Genomic DNA, 16,251 nt, shown 5'->3' on the forward strand with positions numbered 1-16,251 from the left:
GCAAATACTTGAAAACCTCATAAAGTTTCTTGACATTTGGATGTGCCAGATTTGACCAGTCTTACCTCCAAATTCTGACTCTATTGCTTTCCTTGAGTCTCTTTTGTAGAATGTTGCTGTCTGATGTAATAAAGTAATGGATATGAATTTAAAGATCATACATCTTAATAAATCTGGCAAGAATGTAGAAGAACTTTCTTTTTAAAAAAGAACTTATTTGCCTGCTTTTTTTAGGTTTTAGTATTTTTTTATAGAATACTAAGGGTATTCAAAATGTTCTAAGTTTGTAATGTTTCCTATTTTGCATGCTCTTGTATATTTTTGTCATCATGGTACATTTAAAAATGTTAACACTCTATGGTTTTGGTAGGGTTTTCTGAGTGTGTGTATGAGTATTGGGGTCTCTGGAAATTTGTCTTGTTAAGGTTGAGCTTTCTTTGCAGTTTTTTTTTTCCAGTTTGTAAAGCCTGGCAACTCCATAAATAGAGGAGTTGTAATATTACAGTTATACATACAAGAGTTAAGCAGCAGTGTCAGTCTTACATGTGTGTATGTGTGTGTGTGTGTGTGTGTGTTTGCATACACATACAGATACTCTCTAGTCCAGCAAAGAACAAGAGCACTTTGCTGGTTTGTACTTTTCAGACAGGCAGGTAATCAATTAATAGTAAAAAAGTAAAGATAGCATGGCCAAACAAGCTTGAATTTCCTAAACTGGTAGGGTGACATTCAGTGCTGACTGCTACCTACCATTCAACCTGCAGAAAAATGGGCCAAGAGAATTACTTTTGAAAAACATTTTAGCCATTTTTCCGCAGTTGAGTAGCAGATTGCAGTTAGTATGAACTGCTCCCCTACCTACTCTTGTGGCTCAAGGGTGAAAAAGAAGGGTTTGGGGCCAAAATATTCCAAATATTTGAACTTGTTTGGTATATATCAGGCTCTTTCTAAAATTTTTGAATCTCACGTTAACCTACTTTTTAAAAGATCTCCTTTGGCACTTCCTACTTGACTCCAAACATATCTGTCTGTCTGTCTGTCTGTCTGTCTATCTATCATCCAACTATCATCTCTCTCTCTCTCTCTCTCTCTCTCTTGTAATTATGTTGCATAAGCCATTGTAGAAAATTTTGTCTTTGTTATACTAAAATCTAGTTTCCCATCTCCATGATTAAAGATAGGTCTGTCTGACAAAGAAATTTGAAATCAGATTCTTCTCCTCCTTGTCACACTGCAAAGTTGACACTTTCTACATCGAGGGAATTTTCACTTTAGAAAAACAAAACAAAACAAAACCAAGAAGGTATGATAGGGGTTAGGAAGGGGAGTAAGATGGTCTGGGGATGTAACTGATTCTTTGCCTTCTAAAGAAGCTTGTAGAGATGGAGGTGGAGAAACAATTCTGAAGCTATTCTTGGTTAGCAATATTCAATTTTGACTAGACTATTTGCCTATATTCATGCTGACCTGGGGAAATATCTAGACCTCTAAATATAGCTAGGCTTATTTATAAGAGAGTCTCCAAGTTGATTTTAATAACTTTAGACTGATTTGTCTTCTCAGTATTCTGTCCAAAACATCCTTAAGCTATGTATCTTGTTTAGAATTCCATGTTTTAAACTGTAAGATATAAGATGAAATGCATTTTGTGAGAGTTCTTACATGGTCAGAAGAAAACAATTTAATATCAGATCTGCCCATTACCTGAAAGAGGTGTAAGAATTTGAATGCTGTTTCCCTATAATGCCAGGAAGAGTCATTTACCATAAATTTTACCCATCTAAAGTTTGGGGGTTTGTGTGTGCCTGTTTATCCAGACTGCTGGGAAAAGCCAGACAGTGCCAAAAATTGCTGTTTTAACACAAATGCTCCATTCCAACATCTCAGACTTCTAATTATTTTAATTGTGTTATTTTCTAAAATACATATCAGGTGTGAAAGGAAATATTTGTTAACTTCACTGTGGTATAATTATTATAATAACAATATCATTCAAAAATGGAGTGACCAAAGTATATTCTTATATCAAGTTTGGACTTTAGATTATTACTCTTATGGCATGTTGTCAAAACTATTGTCACCTTAACTACATTGGCTGGTTTTATGCATCACACTATGCTATGATTTTTAAATTGGTTTAAACCAGTGTTTCTCAAACTTGGCAACTTTAAGATGTGTGGACAGAATTCTGGGAGTTGAAGTCCACACATCTTAAAGTTGCCGAGTTTGAGAAACACTGGTTTAAACCATACTTCAAGTTTAATAAATGATCATCAATGACTTGGTTCACAAATTGATCCAATCTATTATATGTGTGTGTGTGTGTGTGTGTGCTGACTTAATCTGTGTGAACCAAGGTTGAGAAACACTGCTCTGGAGGATAAATGTATTAGAACCCTCAATATTTAAAGAAATCCTATTATATCCTTCAACCTGGAATGAAGGAAAAGTACCTGTCTAGGAAAGGAAGAAAGCACAAGGTTCTGGTTCAAAACATAATCAAAACATTATACAGTGAGCCCTTATTTTCTTCTTCCTCAACGCACTTTCGGCAAATGTTGAAGACCGTAAAGAGATGATAACATTGTCTGGAGTCCCAGTAAGTTTCCATGAATGAATCAAAGCACCATTAAATCAATTGATCAAAGGTTCCAGAATGGTAGATAATGCTATCTAATAAAATCTCCTGTATATAATCATTCACAGGCTAGGTTATTGGCCATCCTCCCTTTTAAACACCAAGTCCCAAACAAGCTTTTTCCTTGGCAAATAATAATTTATTAGCCCACTAAGGGTAGAGATGGAGAGAGAAATCTGACTATGGAATGCGAAACCAAGCTTTCTATAGGCCAATTTTGTCACCGTATAAATTTTTGTGGCTGTTATTGTCTGACCACAAACTCCAGGGTTGGAAGAAGACTGAGGTGGTCCAAAGAGATGCTGAGAGAAGCTGTGGTTCCTTGAGCTCTGTGGCCCCTAACCTGGGAAATGCTGCCCCTCCCTCTTCTTTTTTTTTCTTAATGGGTATTTTTATTAGTAGATTATTTCTAATACTAATGCTATTTTGTTTGGAAATAAAGTTAAACTATAGGCAACATGATAAAGATCACACATTAATAATATATCAAAACCATGGATTAAGGGGGATGAAAAGAAATGAATCACTCTAGTTCTGGTTCTATCATGGATAAACCAGTGGAACAAAGAGTCTAAAGAAGATTCTCAATAACTAGCAACTTCTGGATATATAAATTATGTAATGGGGCCTTGTTAGAAAAATATATACTTTATTGGAATGTGACAATAAGCTTGACGTGCCTACACAAATGAGGTAAACAGATATCTTGGCACCTGTGTTAGAGCCTCATAAATACAAACTATAACATAAATAATACTAAACAATGAATCTTTGAAAATCCTTGCTTGTTGCAATTGCTTAGTAAGTCTCTATATAACTATAGTCTGCCAAAGTTTATTAATCTACTACAGGTTAGACAACTTCTTGGAAGACTACCAATTGCATGCTATACATAACTTTGCTGCTGCATAAAATCTTAAGATCTTAATACAGGTATTCAGAGTCATTAAATTCAAAATAACTTTAAGTGAAGTACTGGCAATAATCATCAACTATATTCCAAAATCTTTCTACCAAATCCTAGTCCTATTAATTCTACTATAAAACTAATCTCCTCACATAGATCCACATGCCTATTTATATTTGATTCATTTCAACGATATTAACGTAAATGTCTTGTTCAACTGATTTCACGTATTCAAAGTTAAAAAAAAAAAAAAACTTGTGAAACTCAGTTAAAATGAGTCCTGAAGCTGCATTTTGTTTGCTTATGGGTCCTCCCAACTATTCAATTAATTTAGTAACCTTACAGGTTATTTCTTAAAAAAAAAAAAGTCAAGATTGTAAAGCATAGCAAAGCATTCTGATTTTGGAAGTAAAGAAGTAGTCCATAAAACATCCTAAGATCTCTTACCAAGCAATCTTGTAAATATTTAGTTAGAAGTAATCAGGCCCGGCCCTTACATTAGGCAGTGGGAGGGGGGCACTTCAGGAAGCAGATGCTGAACAGCTGAAAATAGTAACAAGGTGGTGTTGAAGGACAGAGTTCTTTGTGTCTTGCTGTTGGCCTGCACTGTGTCTTTGCTTTCAGTGAGTAACACAGCAGTGAAGATCTCCAATGATTAATAAGATGGTCAATGTTCAGTTGACCTCTGGGACAGCATCTTGGCCTTCACTCAGGCCACAATCTGTGTTTAGCTGATCTTGCTGTATATGTTGTTAATTTGTTCCTATTCTTCATGGCATCAGATGAACATGCCCAATGACTTTGCTTATAGATATTTTTCATTTTTTGTGCAGTAGCTACAACATGTACATTGATTTGTGTTGTACAATATACTACAGGATATAATGACAAGAGAGAGAAATCGATTGCCTTGAGGCAATTACAGTTTCAAGCCAAAGAAGCCCACATTCTTCAAAAAGGAGATTCACATTTCAAGTCGTGCAATAAAAGGAAGTATTTGCCTCTTGGACTATTTAATATAAGTAAATATACTTAGCAGGATCACCAGTCTGCCTGACCCATCTTAAGCACATAGTTACTTGAGAGAGAACATCAAAAATTGTATATGTAATGTTTGCATTGTAAGACAATGCCTCCTTTTCAGTAGTTCAGCTTTGTAAACTAGAAAATTCTGCACCTGTGTCTCAAAAGTGAGAAGAAACTTGTCTCTCACTCAAGCATGAAAAGCTGTACATTTATAATCTCAAATGCTGTAGATGTGGCTGCTCCAACATGTGAACAGGAAACTGTGAACAGATGCTTCAACTAATCTAAAGACTTGTCACTTTCACGTTCAGCATTCAAGTTATTTATGCATATTCTATTATGACAGTGCACCGGTCCTATCCCTGGAAAAGGTAACAAACTTTTCCTCTATTTGCTCCATTTCAAAGAAGTCATGCCACAAGACCGACGTCTTTTTCAGCAGAGGTGAGATGAGAAAAACCCCTGCTTTTCTTTCCCCTGTTCTCTCTCTCAGTGCCAAAGAACAAAATGTACATGACTCAGACAACCAGGGAGGCCTGCGCCCTAATTGTCCTGGATGGTTCTGCATCTTAGCAATAGTTAGCAATATGGAGTAGGAAGTGGCAGGAAAATTGTATAAATAAACCTTCTCCTGTGGTAGCAGATAAGAAGTACCAGAAATGGGCGGATGATTACAGAGAACTGAACTACCATCAGAGCAGAGTTCTGCAATTTTGCAAGAATGGATTCATCATTCACTGACCAAAAAAAAAAATCCTATAAGCAAACAAGCAATCAATAAAAAGGGAAACCTGGCTGTAGTAACACTGGCCAAAGAATGGACTTCCCATTCAACATCCAACTGCTTCTTCAGTATGGAGATGTAATAGATGCTAAATCTAACTGACCTCTACCCACTTAATATATCTCTACTCAGATCCCAAATTGCCCAGACATGACTAGGCATCTATGGGCATTCAAATATGATTATATTTTGAAGGCTGACATTTCTTCTTCACCATTCTCCTCCCTTCATGACAAGTTACACTTAGGAATCAACTGAAGATGCAGATCAGCTACCAGAGAAGGATTATTAGGTTCATTCTTGACCCATTCTGAGAACTGTCCTACCATGATAAAAATGCCTTTATTCATGAATTCTTCCTTTGTTTCTGTGAAGCTAGCAGACAGTAAAGATTAAACCCTTCCAAAAGTATTGCAGTAGAGATCAAAAAAAGTCAAAATGGCAGTAGTAACCACGTGATGAAGGCCTGCCCCGTTTTTACATGCAGACAACCCTGAACTCCTCAATGCAGCAATTCCAGGGCATTCGCCATTACCATCTGCCAGCTGATTTGATGACTTATGTTCATGAATCAGTCAACAAGCTTTTTTAAAAAGTAACTTAGCATGACATCCTGTAAGGTGTTTAGAAATCTATTCTACTTTGCAAGATTGGAGGTAGTGACCTCTGTGACACAGGCATAACAGAAATGACTTTTGAGAGTTATTCTAAAGAAGGCAAGTCTTTTTGATTTCTTTAAACAAGTTTGAGCTCCCTATTAAACAGGCCAATGGTAGCTTAATGACTTTTTTAAGCCAGAAGGCATGACATGGCATACAACTGTATGCTGATGTTTATTTGATACCAGTTGTTTTTATCATTCTGTTATTAATTCTGATTAAAAATCCTGTTAACCAATACTAATATGAATAATTTGGCATAATAAAGCAATCTGTCCACATTTATTTGTAAATAAATATGAGAGAGAGAGGGAGGGTGTGTGTATGTATATACATAGATACAGATACATACACATACTGTACATATGCATCTACAAATATATGTACACACACACACAGGCCTCTGTATCAATATCAATATCAATATCAATATCAATATCTAACTAGAAATAATATCAAGACATTCAGTAGGACTAGCATAGAATAAGCAAACTTGTACTACACTGTAAAAAATGCTGTATTTGTATTTAGTCCATAGTGAATGTAAATTCATGTAAAATTACCTACTTTCTTATGCCCTTCATGTATATATTTCTCCTTGTCAGTTCAATTCTAGAAAATGAGTATTTGATCTTCGTTCCCTTACATAAGTTCCATTCCTGTAGTTTAAAAAAAAATGTGTCAGAGGAGGGACATACAGAAATGGAAAAAAACATGTTGATGCATTATAAATGTTATACAATAAAATAAGCCTCATTCCCCAGTATGCTATTTCACAGTATTCTAATAACAGAAATCTTAAAACAGTGTATTTCATGTTCTCAGAGCTGCATCAATAATGGAGAAAAAAATCTATTTAGCTACTTTCTAAAAATTAATTTTTAACTTGGTATTACTTTCCTAGCACATAAATATGGAGACATTATCTCTTGGATCATTCTTCTATGCCTTTACTTCCCAGTAACTCCTCCTGAACTTACCGAGTACTTCTCAGCAACATTTGTATATTTCTTCGCTATCCACTCAGATCAGTGAAAAAAAATGTTTGAAATCATTTTTTGAAAAACTGTTATTTCATTTTATTGCTACTTTATTGATTGCTCTAACATAGTTTAGAAAAGGATATCTTCCATTTCATTTGCAATGTAAAAAGTGGATAGAGGACTGTGGACGTCATAAAGGACTGAATTTTAGTCAGTCTTTTTCATCTGAAATGTACATTCTAATTCTGCCCTAGACACTGTAAGTAAATAATTCTATTGTTTTAACCATAGGTCATAACAATGTAACATAGCATAAAATACAAGAAAAGAAAAAAGAAAATTTTAAGTTCTTAATTGTAGCTCTGGCCTTATCTTGCTTTGACCTCTTTGTATCTAGCACTTTTTATTATTCTATTCTATTCTATTCTATTCTATTCTATTCTATTCTATTCTATTCTATTCTGTTCATTTTGATCTATTGTATTTAATGCTATGTCACATTGTTATGACCTACAGTTACAACAATAAACTTATTTTCTTATTCTAGACATTGTAGGAAGAGAGCTGTGTTAGTCTGTGGCACTCAAAAACCAGGAGTCTGGTAGCATCTTTACTGACTGACAAATCTTATTAAAAGGTATAAGTTTTTGTGAGCTAGAATCCTTCTAATTCTTCCCTGTGGTTCAGTATTTCTTTTTTTGGAAATATCTGATGTACAACCAATACATTTCCATTGTGGGTATAAATATAGTAACTAAAAATACCAGAAAGCAATTTTAGATAGGTCTTTATTACATAAGATTTATACCTTTTGTATATTGCAGGAAAACAATGATTAAAAAAAAACCCCGAAAGAATCCCTGAATAAATGAAATAGAAAATGTCATAAAAGAGATGTATATTACCTGATTCTGACCTGGGCTAAATAAGAACAGACCTCAAGAACTACTTGTAGTCCAGCTGTGACCACCTTTTTGATCTAGAGCAACTTTCCTCAACAAAATGTCTTCCAGATGTGTTCCTATCAGCCCCAGTCTGAACACTAGGGAAGTTTAGAAGTGGTTGGGAGTTCTCTAATATGTGGTCCTAGCATATTTATTGGAGGATGCCAAAGGGAAATAAGCTGATTGCCCCAACATCATCTAGCTTATTTTCATATCAGACAGCAAGGCAACAATAAAAGCTACCTTTGGTATCAAGAAACAGATAATAGTTTTAAAAAAAAAACCAAAAGCAGAAGTTGTAAGTGTGCCTTCATTTGGAGGTTTTATTCTCAAGGGAAATTAACTGTTATCTGGACAGTTGCTAAGTGAATCATGAAGATGTAGAGATCCGGCATGAGAAGGTGCTGTTTTCATCTGTCCTTTTAGAAAAGTAGAACTTTACAAGGCATCACAGTTCTCCGCTGACATTTGTAAATTTCATATCGGGTGGCAAGTGGCAGGTTTCTTCCCGACAGGCTAGATTGGAAAGACCTTCCGATTTATTGTAGAACAGCTAAGAAGCCATTCCTCACCCCACCCCAAATTCAAGCAAGTTCTGTGTATCAAACGCAACTTCTATTTATAATGCATCAGTGTTCTTGTACCTTTCTCCTAAGCACTCTGTGTAAGGGATTGTGTAATTGTGTAAAAGGATTGTGTAAACAAGCAACTCTCTTTTGTGGGAGAGGGACAGATTCCATCTCTTTAGTGTTGGCCAGGTCTGATATCAGGCTGTTTGTCTCTGATGTGTGCGAAATAGTTCTCACAATATGGCTATCATCCTGCAAAGAACCTCATTATCATTGTAATAGGGCAAGTGGTTTACAGCTTGTAATTTTTGTACACAGTGCACCTCTACAGCCCAGTTAACAAACAAGAATAGTTATCTGAGTGAATCAACCCCCCAAATTACCACCCCTTCGAGTTCTTTTAGGATACAAGACCATGTACACTGAACTTATTTGTGAAGAGAAATGAACATTCTTGGTCTACTTGGCCAACAACATCACTGATTTTAAAGGGGATGTTCCAAAGCAAGTAAAGTGAAGGGGAAAAAAATATATTTGTAAGTGTGTATGTGTGTGGTATGTGTGTAGGGACAGAGAGATCACCTAGCAAAAACCATTAATAAATTTTCCAGAATACTTAAGGATCTTAGGAGCAGATGCTTTATCTGTTTATTATTGATGGCTACATAAAATACCCATTTATAGGTCAAAAGTAAGTCTTGCTAAACTTGGTTAGTTTTAATCTTAATTAACTTTTTTATGGCTTTGAATATTTTGTCAACCCAGTCCACATCCTTAGCTTATGGTTCAATGAATTGTGAAGCGCCAGGAAATAGGTTAATTCAGTGAACAGGTTATGCCCATGAGTTTCATTGATAATTAACCAAATCTAAGAGACAAGAGTATTTATTTGAGGTACAAGAAAAGCAAATGCATTGTAGGCTGAAATCTAGGATAAATGCCATTTAATCTACTAGTCTCCTAAACCAGCCCGCAACAATCTGATGAGCTCTAGATATGATGAATTAGAACCTTCTAAATTAAAGCCACATTTGAAGAAATTATTTCAATTGCTTAGTTAATCATGGAGTAAGATCCACCTAAACTAAGCCCTTTTAACCCAGGTCTAACTTATATACATTGACTGTATACATACCCACTATACAAATAGTTAATATAAAGGATTTCACCATTTCAGACTGTGGGTGGTGGATTCCAGTTCTGAATTCCCCTTTATATTAAAACAAACTAATGCCAAAACTCCCCGCAAATACTGCAATAAATATGTAAAATTAAAAATCCAGCTAACAATACAGGGGAAAATATGTCATCCATGCTTATTGTCAGCAAATTCAAGATTTCTTCTTTTTGTGCTTTTGAGCAAACACACACACAGACATGATCTGTTTGGTCCTTCTACTGCAGACTTAAGCCACACTTAAAGCCAAGTAAAATAATTCATGAAAAAACACACGCACGTCTTTCAAAATGAAAAGAGCAACTGTGTGGTTGGAGAGAATGGTGGTCATAGGGTTGAATTCTCTATCCTCAGCCAAGTCCCAATGAACAACAAACACGGTTCTCCAAAACTGTGGTTCATGTGGCATTTGCTCCAGATTTGCTATTGAAACATTAAAACCTGGGACAAGGCTTATATACCCATTTCAAGTATGGAGCCACTGAGGAGAGGAAATTCAGCATTCATACAAGAAGTCAGTCTGCATGTCCCTTTACTGTTCTGTCACGCTGTCACATGCATCCCCTCACTTTCCTAGTTCCTGTGCAAAAGCTATTCTTGCTCATTAAAGAGGAACAAAGCCTTGTGTTACAAAACCTAGCTGCTGCATCACCCTCAGGGTGCAGACATCATCATCATGTTGAATTTACATATTGTGGCGCACAGAGGAGATTGGGAAGTTACTGTAACCGAAAGGGAATGCTGGGAACCCAGAAGGCATTTTGCACATCCATCTTCTCCCTGACACTGAAATCCAAAGGATTTCATTGTGTTCTTGACCAGTGCCTGCAACTAACCCACCCTTGGAAGGAACATAAAGGTAGCCCTCTGGGCCCCAGCACCATGCCTTTCCCCAGTCTAGCCATTTCCAAAGGGATTCAGACTACCACGTCTACCGTTCCTAGTAAGCCTGGCTGCAGCAAGGCTGGGAATTCTGGGAATCCAAGCAGGCTGGGAAGGCCTCAGGTGGGGAAAGGTTGGGAAGAGCCTGAGGCTCACCCAAAAGCAAGATTAGCCTCTTCTGCCATGATCTCTCCGCGGGAAGATCCCGGTGGAGTTTCCCAGTTGCTTGTCCCCAGGATCTGGGATATGAAAGGTACTGAAGAGGGCTCTCTGCGTCCCCGTGGCGGTTTGCGAGAGACGAGAGCCCTGGCAAGGGGGATAAACGCCATCTCTTCCAGGCATCAAGGTGTCGCCTTCCAGCCACCAGGAAGGTGACAGGGACCTTCCGGCAATCATGACTCCATTCGACTGAAACGCCACAGGCGCAGAGATAAACACCGGCCCCCGACGGGGGTGGTTCGCACGCCCAATAGGTGTGGATCTCCTTCACGATTATACAAACATCCTATTACTAGCCAAGCTTGCTCGGTCACATGACAGAGTCGAAACGTGAAAGCCGACCGGGCGCTGGAGCGGGTTTTGCCGTTCCTAAGCACGCGCGGAGTCGCTTCTCCCGCGGCGCCCCGTCGGCTCTGGGCAGGGGCGAGACGCCGCGGGATCGTTCATCCCTTCGGTCTCCCTGGCGGCCGCCCCTCCCCTCCCCCCCGTCCCCGTCCCCACGCGCCCTCCAGGAACTAGGAAGTTCGCGGATGTCCTTCTGACACGGGGGCCAGTTCGTGCGAGGCAGTTGGCTGGGAGAATGGAGAAACTCAATAAAATCACCGTGCCGGCAGGACAGAAACTCAGGTACGGCTTTGCACCCCACTCCGCCGCCGACGCGCCACCACCTCGCTTCGTTTTTTCCTTCTCCTCCTTGCGCAAAGAGTATCGATCAGAAGTTCTTTCGTTCTCCGCCTCTTAATAGAAGTCTGGGCGACAAAAGGAGGCGGGATGAACTTGTTGGTAGAAAATAATGAAGCCGCCCAGACATCCGTAAAGAATTCGGAACGGTGAATAGGATGGAAGGCTTTCGGATCGCACGGGAATCTTAACAAGGGGCATATGAATGGGGTCTGTGGGCGGGATGTAAGGCGGTCGCTCCCCCTCCCCTCTCCGGCGGGGTTTCTATACCTTAAACCCGATGGATCTTTTTTCTCAATGCAAGGAGATGTTTGGCAGTACAGTTCATCCAACAAACCGGTTGCATTTTTATATACACCTCTATTAGTAACGCGGCGTGCCAGGACACATTCATAACCATTCGAGGTCACGTGTTTGTTTAACTAGGCTACAGTACTTCCTCAACTCCTTGATTTCTACTTCGGCGTAGGAAACCTTCTTCTGTAGCACAGGGTTGTGTGTATAAGAACACAGGACCCGGCTTGGGCTGCACAGAGTCGGTCCAGCCTGGTTACTGATTGGCAGTGGATCTGCAGATTCCAGGTGGGAGTTTTCCCAGCGCTACCTGGAATTACTACTAACAGAATTTGGCACGTCCTGCACTTCATAGACTACTCCTTTGTGTGAGAAGCGATATTGTTGTGACCTCTGCTGCCTTGGGAATGACCGTGGCGCAAGTCCATATTGATAGTGATGCTGTCCGTCTTGTAGGACGTGGACCTGCGGAATTTGCTAATTAGACACTTCCACGAAGTTTGTAGCAACTTTCAGACTTGCATTGCAAAACGTTAGATGCTTTTGATGGCAGGAATGAAACCAAAGTATAGTGTGCGAGAGCTAAGAGACTTAGACTAGGATCATTCTGTACACTGCAGATCTCAGTAAGGCACATACGTGCATCTTCCAGTAATGTTTTGTGCAGTAAACACATCAAATCTTGGTGCAGGCACGTTTTTCAGTATTGATTCCTACACATCTGAGGACTTTTTATCTCAGTTTAGCTGTGGGTGAGAGCGTTTCTGAGAGTTCTCTGAAAATGAATATGAAGTCACTAAAAGTGCAGTCAACCCAGCAAAATACAAACATGAATCACGAGCCAAGTGAAACAGAGAAAGTGTAGAACCTGGTTAAAATTTAAAAAACAGAATCTAAGACATTTTGTGAATCTGCATAAGGAGATCGTTTGCATGCAGGTGCTGGATTTGTTCACAGTCTCTTGAAATGAATGGGAACTGCTGGAACATCTGAAGAAAACATGTATATTTTTCAGATGTCTTCAGTTGGCCTTATTAAGGTATTTTCTTAAAGTGGACTTTGGAGTATGTTTTTCTTATGGCCAGCGTGGCCTGCTTTTGTTGCACCAAGGTCTGCAATCCTGGAGCAGTTTCTTTTCATTTCAACGGGGCCTGCGTAAGAAAGCTCCCCCTTGAGAATTCTGCTCTCTTGTCTTTCACTTTTGTTTATATTTTTGTGGTGATTTGTATTTAAATAATACAAATTTTATTGTATTATACTTACATTGTATGGGAACATTAAAGTTGTTTTTTGCAGAGATTTCTTACTAATAACATGAGAAATATTTCAGCATCTCCAAAGTCCCCAAACCCTACCACACGCAAGGAACATGCCAATCTGAGAATAGTGCACACCTTACATTCTCCCATGACGCTGGGGTTTCCGATGGTCCTAGAAACCATCCATAAACTCCACAAGTTCATTGGCTCAGTTCCTGTCGCAGCGACAGCTTCATAGCACTTCTCTGCAGAGCAAGACAGCTTCCCACTGGTAGGAACTCTTAGTTCCTATCTCTGGAATAGCAACATTCACAGCAAACCACAAGCCAAATGATGATACGTATACAGTGATGTTATGACACAAATCCCACCCTCAAGTACATGCATCCTGACTTCTGATGCAAAGTATGTGTTTGTGCTGCAATGCTGTGTTTGCATTACGATGCATGTTTTGTCATTCCTCTCCGCACACACACCCATGATCTGAGATTCTCCCCTTCCTTTCCCTCCTCCTATCCTTCTTTCTGCATACAGGGGTAACATTGCTGTCCTCCCAATGGCTGGCTGGCTTCATCCAATCCCCACCCCTTCTGTTGTCAGAAAAAGCTCCGCCCTGGTTTTGGCACTCTCCCATTGGCTGGCTGGAGGGAACACCTGCTGGTTTATGAAGGGAAAAGTGAGGGCAGTTGCTGGGGTGATGTTTAAGGGATGAAACTGGCATCCACATGCAAGGGCCTTTGTGGGGACTGGAGAGAGCTGTTTGGTGGGCAGAAAAAGAGTGATACTGACCTGTGGGTTTCAAAATAGGCCTCAGTGTGACAATGACAGTGAATGAATAATCCCCTAGGATGAAGAATCTGAGGAACCTGACATTCCTACTTGCCTATACAAGTAGTCCTCGACTTATGACCACCAATAGGGGCCAGAAAATTTGTTGTTAAGTGGTGCGGTTGTTAAGCAAATCACTGCAGTTAAGTGAATCACATGGTTGTTAAGTGAATCATGTGGTTCCCCATTGATTTTGCTTATCGGAAGCCAGCTGGGAAGGTTGCAAATGGTGATCACGTGACCCCGGGACACTGCAACCATTGTGAATACATGCCACTTTCCAAGCACCTGAATTTTGATCACGTGACCATGGGGACACTGCGATAGTCGTAAATGCGGGAACCGGTCATAAGTCACTTTTTCAATGCCATCATAACTTTGCACGGTTGCTAAATGAATAGTCATAAGTCAAGGACAGTAAACTATACAAGATTTAATTGGTTTTCCTGCACTTTGCAGAGGGTTGAACTAGATGATCCTGTGGTCCCTTCCAACTGTACAATTCTGTGATTCTACAAAGTCAAAACATTAACTTCTTTAAATTAGACTGAATAGAAGGAAATCAAAATGCTTGGGAGAGGTATGGTGAAAAACAAAGAAAGGTGAAGATTATACAAATAAGCTAATGGAAAGCATGTGTGAGGAAGATACTGGAATGGAAGATCAAGGCTATCAGGAGGGAGGGAGTGCATTCCAGGAAAGGGTACAAGGCAAGCGCTTTCTCAGCCCACAACAAATTAATAAAGTGGTTAGGTCCACTGGCATCTCTAAAGGAAAGGCTTGACCTCAAATCACTGCCAGAGAATCCCGTATAGGTGAATTTGCTTAGAGCAGTGTTTCTCAACCTTGGCGACTTTAAGCTCTGTGGACTTCAACTCCCAGAATTCCTCAGCCAGCTTTGCTGGCTGGGGAATTCTGGGAGTTGAAGTCCACAGAGCTTAAAGTCGCCAAGGTTGAGAAACACTGGCTTAGAGGATCTCAGTGGTAGGAGGTCATCGAGAAAGATAATTCTCACATTCTCTTGAGTAACCTCATCTGAATCTAGAGCTGAGTCTAAGCTTTTAAATCTAGGCTTATCTGAAGTCTTGCTAGGCCAGAGTCTCACAAGAAGTGCTTAAGCCCAGCCATAACTATATTTCCTTCCTTCAAGGCTTATGACATTGTGAACATTAAGGACTGTTTGCCTCTGAAGAAGACATTTAGTTCACAATTAATTGCATGACGGTTGGGGGAGCGTTTCCATTTCCTGGGTTTTGCAGTCTCCTGTGATTTTGCTTAGCTTGCCTTATTTGAACTAGGAAAAACCTTCTTTGGGTTTTAAATCGTTCTTTACTGACCTGTTTTTGTCTCTATGTTACATTTTATTGCTGCTGTATTCTTAATGTCTGGTTGTCATTGTTTTATCATTTTAATCATATCATTGCTGCCTGGGGGGCCGGGATCTCTCTGGACAGCAGACCATAGATGTTTTAAATAAAGTGTAACATTAATTTTTACCATTAGCAAATTTGGTCCCACATTAATCTCTAGGCAAGAGTATAACCACAAAACATGTTCATTCTCTACTGTCAGCAGGCAGTCGACAAAACAATAGTTCATCTAGGTTTGACCAACATTTCTAAATAAAGCCTTTCTGTTGATTCTAAGGACTCTTTTAGAATCCATTCCCAACCATGGTGATGCCAAAATAATGAATCATGTTGTAATGTCATAACCCAAACTCCACCCTTTCACACTTGTGTTGTGACATTGTATCCATGTATGTAATGGATAAAGTTTGCATCACAATGTCACAATGCATGTCTCATTGCTTGGCCCTCCTGCAGAGACCTGTGGAGAAGAAGTTTAGATTTGCTATTTTGATTCAGCCATGTTGGTCAAGTCTTACTCCATACATCAGCTTTTCCTAATTGTTACTTTCTGAATAAGTAGGTAACTGCAATTACAAATGAACAGAACTGCTTATGCCACTTCCAGGAAGAAATGGTGAACTGAAAACAGCTCAGCTAAAAACAGAGCCGGTGACCACAGCAGAATGAAGAGCCGGCAAGTAGACCGGCTCTCGGTAATTCCTCAAGGACTTGAGATTGCCCACAAGTGGTCCAGGCAGTTGCTCCTCATAAGGAGACAGCCAGATAGCGGTCTCCAGTAGGTTTAGAGCCCTGGGAGGCAAGGGAATAGCCATCTTGCTCAAACTGCAGTCAGCGCCTTCAAAAGGACTCTGGGTTTGCATATTTCCTTTTCTACAGGTCGTTCTCACTTAACAACTACTATAGGGACCAGAAAATTGGTTGGTAAGCAAGTCACCACAGGACCCCATTTTATGACCAGTTTTACGATGGTTGTAAAGTGAATCACTGCAGTCGATAAGCGAATCACATGGTCGTCAAGCGAATCACAT

General features: G+C 39.4%; 1 protein-coding gene across 4 annotated transcripts in view; it reads left to right on the top strand.

Annotated features, from left to right (window-relative positions):
* The window catches only part of BLNK (B cell linker), a 112,074-nt gene that overhangs the window by 42,782 nt on the left and 53,041 nt on the right, over positions 1–16,251 (top strand). For 2 of the 4 annotated variants that reach the window (XM_025164195.2, XM_025164196.2), the window contains exon 1: positions 11,096–11,415. The exons of the other annotated variants lie outside the window; for them this stretch is intronic. In XM_025164195.2, the coding sequence (XP_025019963.1) occupies positions 11,369–11,415 (47 nt within the window). In that variant the 5' untranslated portion in view covers positions 11,096–11,368. Of the gene's footprint in view, positions 1–11,095; positions 11,416–16,251 lie in introns of those variants that run through there. 4 annotated transcript variants of the gene reach the window in all.

The sequence above is a fragment of the Python bivittatus genome, unplaced genomic scaffold (genome assembly GCF_059951505.1).
Source record: "Python bivittatus isolate LINGU-HERP-01145 unplaced genomic scaffold, Pbiv_v1 ctg000780_np1212, whole genome shotgun sequence".
In the NCBI taxonomy this organism is placed as follows: Eukaryota; Metazoa; Chordata; class Lepidosauria; order Squamata; family Pythonidae; genus Python; species Python bivittatus.